This window comes from Penaeus chinensis, chromosome 6 (assembly GCF_019202785.1).
Source record: "Penaeus chinensis breed Huanghai No. 1 chromosome 6, ASM1920278v2, whole genome shotgun sequence".
Taxonomy (NCBI): Eukaryota; Metazoa; Arthropoda; class Malacostraca; order Decapoda; family Penaeidae; genus Penaeus; species Penaeus chinensis.
In genome coordinates this window covers 37,223,796-37,228,795 of record NC_061824.1, presented here as the reverse complement: position 1 = coordinate 37,228,795, position 5,000 = coordinate 37,223,796, and the positions used below count along the sequence as shown (strand labels likewise).

Genomic DNA, 5,000 nt, shown 5'->3' with positions numbered 1-5,000 from the left:
GACGGACGACTCGATTCGCCATGGTCCCAGAGATGCGATGAGCACCCGTGGTTGTTTATAATTTTTTTTTTTTTTTTTTACTTTTTTTTTCTTATTCTTTTTTTACACATGAAGGTTATATGTATAAAAAGATGATGGTATGAAACTAATGGTGCCATGAAATGCGAGGTACACCATGATATGACAAGGGAGGGAGGTTTGATTCATTACAACAAAGGCTATGGTATATATGTCAATAAAATAATAATAATAATTAAGAAAGAGCTTAATCCTATCACTTGGTCGGTTCGCGGTATCACAGAAGTGGTACGAACTGGTACTCGCGGTGGTTCGTGTGACTGCTGGTACTCTTCACTGGTACTTCGAGAGGGGCCGCGACTGCCCCGTGTCACCTGAGATCACGGCCTCCGTTCCGTGCGCGAGTCATGCACACTCGTCGCCGCTGACATTCACAAGAGCGCCGGCTGACGCTTGCCTCGCGGACGCTTCCCTTACATCCAGGGACGCGGCGAGGGCGTCCCGGAGTCCCCTGAGGGCCAGTACTGGGCGGGGGAAGACACGGAGGCGCTGCTGAGGGCGGCGCTGAGGAAGGCGAGGTCTGGCTGCGGCCGGGACTGAGAGTCGCTCTGCTGGTTCTGCTGCAGCTGCTCGAGGGCGCGGAAGTCGAATCTGTAGGCGTAGCGCTTGCCGTGCACCTTCGTCATGAGGTTCCTGTCGTAGTAGTACCTGAGGGCGCGCGAGAGCTTGTCGTAGTTCATGTTGGGTTTGGACTTCCTCTCGCCCCAGCGCCGCGCCACCTCGTCAGGGTCCAGGATCTTGAACTCGCCGGCGGTGCCCTCCCAGGTGATGACGGCGGCGTTGGCGGGGTCTGACAGCAGCTCCAGGAGGAACTGCCACAGCTGGATCTGCCCCGAGCCCTGGGCGGAGAGTTTGACGCACAGAGGACCCAGGATCTCGTAGGGGTCACCCTCGATCTGATCGTCCTGCCCGTCGGTATCGGACTCGAACGTGTCGGGGAACTCGTCCTTGGGGAGGCTGAGGCCGTAGTTTCCGAGGAGGATGTCGAGGTGCTGCGCCAGGATGTTGCCCGACGTCTTACCGACTTTGCGCTGGATCTCGCCGCGGGTCATCTGGCAGAGTTGGCATCCTGAGGGAGAGAGAAAACAAGAAAACCATAAGTCTCACACATCAGAAATAAAATGAAAAAATAATAAAATAAAATAAATAATCCCTACATCCTTCCCAACTAAATAAAACAGAATATAAACAACTCTTTCCACGAAGAAGAGACCAAAAACACCTTGACGAATCCTTACCATCAGTGGGTAGGAGCGCAGGATTGAGTGTCGGGGCCAGATCGAAGTCCTTTTTGGCCCACGCGACCCACGATTTGATATCCTTCGTTGTCCAAACTCTGGGATCTGGGGAAGAAGAGGAAATAACGTAAGTCGTCGAGTTTATCGTGATATATGATTATCAATGCAATTATAATGGTAACGATAATAATAACAACAGTAGTAGTAGGAGGAGTAGTAGTAGTAGTAGTTGTAGTAGAAGAAGTAGTACCAGTAACAGTAGTAGTAGTTGTAGTAGTAGTAATTGTCGCATCAGTAGTAGTAGCAACAGAAGTAGTGGTAATAGGAAAACCAGCCATGATATCACTCGCCACCACAAAACACCGACGCAAAGTTTCTGATGATGCAACACCTCAGCGGGGTTTATCAAAGGGACTTCATCACAGCCGAGAGAAAAACACTGGTAAGTCCCCTCAAGACCTCATATCCCCTCCCCCCTCCACACCCCCTCTATCTCCACCGTCAACCCCCTCTCCCCTCCCCTCCAGATCCCCTCACTATCTCCCTTCCCTCCCCCTCCCTCCCCTTCTTTCCGTCATAAACCCCTCTCCCTCCCTCCCAATCCTTTCCCACTTTTCCCCCTCCCTCCCTCCCTTACCCTTACCCTCTTCCCTCCCTCCCTCCCTTACCCTTACCCTCTTCCCTCCCTCCCTCCCTCCCTCTTTCCCTCCCCCCCTCCCCTCCCTCCTGGCTCGTCTTGGCAGCTGGCAGATCTTCCCGTCGCTTCACTTCCCCCCGTGTCAGCTGGTTCGGGGAATCCCCTTCACCGAGCCAAGTGGTTCAGTTTACTCGGTAATCGTTTGTATTTTGAACTCGTGAGATGCACTTCCTCGTAAAGGGTTCTTTCTTTTTAAATGTATTCTCTATACTTGTTTTCAGATATGTTTTGTGTGTCTCAATACTGCGCAGAATAAGTCTTGTTTAAATGTGTGATTTTAGATTCGGGAAGCGTTCGATTCTGAGAAATGTTTTAGCCTTGAAAGTAAACAAACAAATGGAGTTGGCAAGAGATTCGGGTGAAGACTGTTGGTTCTTGTGTGTGTGTGTGTGTGTGTGTGTGTGTGTGTGTGTGTGTGTGTGTGTGTGTGTGTGTGTGTGTGTGTGTGTGTGTGTGTGTGTGTGGAGTATACGTTGCATGAGTTGCGTGTGTGTGTGATTGTGCGAGTGTGCAAATGTGTGTAAGTATATAAACTGTACGAATTGTGTAAAACTGTGTGTTTATCTGTAAGTGTGTGCGTGTACGCAAGTCTTTGTAAGTCTGTAAGTATGTAAATATGCGTGCGTTTCGAACACCCACCCTTTGAAACCCAAACACAAAAAGATAACATTTACAGTTACATCTCAACTCTTCCCTACTGCCCACGTAAGTCCTACATGGTCTTATCGGAAGTTACGACTGATAAGAAACAATTTCCAGGAACTAGAAACCCTTTTTATCGACCTTATCACCTACTCTCCTCAGATAAAGAAGAAAAAAAAAACACACACGAAGATAGAGTGAAACGTTGAAAAAGAGGGAAAGATTTAGTTCCAATAAATGAAAATTAGCTTGACGCTGATGGGATTTTTTCGATGTAAGAGTTTCCGAAAGATATTGCATTACTTCTCAGAACGTAGTGGGACTTTCCGTAGCGGTCGTGTCTCGGTCCACGAGATTATGAGAGAGAAAGAGAGAGAAAGAGAGAGAGAGAGAGAGAGGGAGGGAGGGAGGGAGAGAGAGAGAGAGAGAGAGAGAGAGAGAGAGAGAGAGAGAGAGAGAGAGAGAGAGAGAGAGAGAGAGAGAGAGAGAGAGACAGAGACAGAGACAGAGACAGAGAGAGAGAGAGACAGAAAGAAATTAAAAACAAAAGATCTACACCTCTCCATCCACCCGCCTTGCCAGACAGCCAGACAGACATGCAGACAGAGAGAAAAAGAGAGAGAGAGAGCAGGACAAGCACAGACCAGGAAGGTGTCCGCATGCCGCCACTGCCGCACCCACGGAATGAATGAAAGAGCTGACCTGAGGGGCTGAGGGTGCGTCGCTAGAAAATGACAGGCTGCAGTTACCCATTAAATAATCGCGTTTTCTTTTCGCTCGCTTGGCCTGTTCTTACAAAAGGGTTCAGTGTATGTCCCCGTTTTTTTGTGTGCTTTTTTAAAACTCTTTTCCTTCTTCTACATTATTATCCTTTACGTTAAAGAAGGGTGTGTGGTTGTTCATTCGTGATTGGGTGTGTTCTTTGTTCCTTCTAAGTTTAGCAGTTATTTGTTGAAAGAAAATGCAAAGTGTATTAAAATGTTCGAAAGTTTTCTGAACGATTCGCACGCGAGAGAGACGAGAGGATGTGGTAACTTCAACATAATATGTTCTCTCTCTCTCTCTCTCTCTCTCTCTCTCTCTCTCTCTCTCTCTCTCTCTCTCTCTCTCTCTCTCTCTCTCTCTCTCTCTCTCTCTCTCTCTCTCTCTCTCTCTCTCTCTCTCTCTCTCTCTCTCTCTCTGTCCGTCCAGCGATTCTCATTACAACCTCACTTCATTATGATGATTGGTGTTTATTCGAGACCCAATTTTGCCTCGGGTGTCCACCTCCCTCCCTCCCTCCCTCCCTTCCTCCCCCTCCTCCTCCTCCTCCTATCCTCCTCCTCGCCTCCACCTCCTCCTCCTCCCCTGCTGATCTTTCCCGCTGTGCATGTCTACGGGTAATTACCACCTTCGCCTCTTCACATTATACGGCTGGAACTTGACCGTCTTCACATCCTGGTCTTTTGAGGAGGGGGGGGGGGAGGGAAGGGAGGGGAAGGGAGGGAAGGTAGCAGGTGCCTAGGTTAAGAAGGAAGGAGAAGTAGGAGGACAGGGAGAGGGAGAGGGATAAGAAGGAGGTGGGAGAAGAAAAAAAGGGAGGAGGAGAAATAGGAAAATAGTGTGGGTGTGGGGGGAGGGGTATTAAAAGGGAGGAGAAGGTAGAAGGCATAAAGAGAAACAAGAAGAAAGAGGAGAGGACGTAAAAAAAGAGTAAAGAGAACAAGGAGGAAGAGGAGCAGACGTAAAAAGAATAAAAGTGAACGCAGGGAAAGGATTAAGTATTCAAGGCCTCTGGGAAGACGAACGAAACGCAATTACTCTCCTCTCCTTTATCATCCTCGTCCCTCTTACGTTAGCAAAGTGTTACGTCCCTCCTTCTGGCAGAGGAGGGAGGGAGGGAGGGAGGAAGGGAGGGGGGGAGGAGGAGGGAGGGAAAGAGGTGGGGAGGTAGGGAAGGGAGGGAGAGAGGGAGGGAAGGGAGGGGTACATGGGTCATATAAACTGCAACGGACGAGGTTTTATTGAAGAGCTTTTCAACTAATTTGTACTCTCGCTTGTGATGGAAAACCTCGTGCTGCAATCTAATGACACTGCATTTCTCGAGCGCAACACGTACTTAAAGTGAGGAGAAGGACCCCGCAATCTTTCCTTGAAGACGCCGCTGTAAACTCCCTCGGAAGTGTGTGTGATTGATGACGAAAATGGTACTTAGGGTCTTTTAGAGAAAGGGAGAGAGAGAGAGAGGAAGAGGAAGAGAGAGAGGGAAGGGAAGGAGAAGAGAGGGAGGAGAGTGTGGATAGAGGGGAAGGAGGAGAGGAAGTGGATAGAGGAAGAAGGGGAGAAAGAAGAAGGAGAAGGAGAAG

The 5,000-nt window shown here is 49.0% G+C and overlaps 1 protein-coding gene across 1 annotated transcript in view; it reads right to left on the bottom strand.

The window, feature by feature from the left end:
- The window catches only part of LOC125026559 (Friend leukemia integration 1 transcription factor-like), a 7,225-nt gene that overhangs the window by 336 nt on the left and 1,889 nt on the right, over positions 1 to 5,000 (bottom strand). Inside the window, exons 2-3 of the mRNA XM_047615071.1 lie at positions 1,317 to 1,421; positions 1 to 1,147 (exon numbers count right to left, since the gene is read on the bottom strand). The exon at positions 1 to 1,147 is cut by the window's left edge and continues 336 nt beyond it. Coding sequence (XP_047471027.1) covers positions 492 to 1,147; positions 1,317 to 1,421 — 761 coding nt within the window. The 3' untranslated portion in view covers positions 1 to 491. The remainder of the gene's footprint in view (positions 1,148 to 1,316; positions 1,422 to 5,000) is intronic.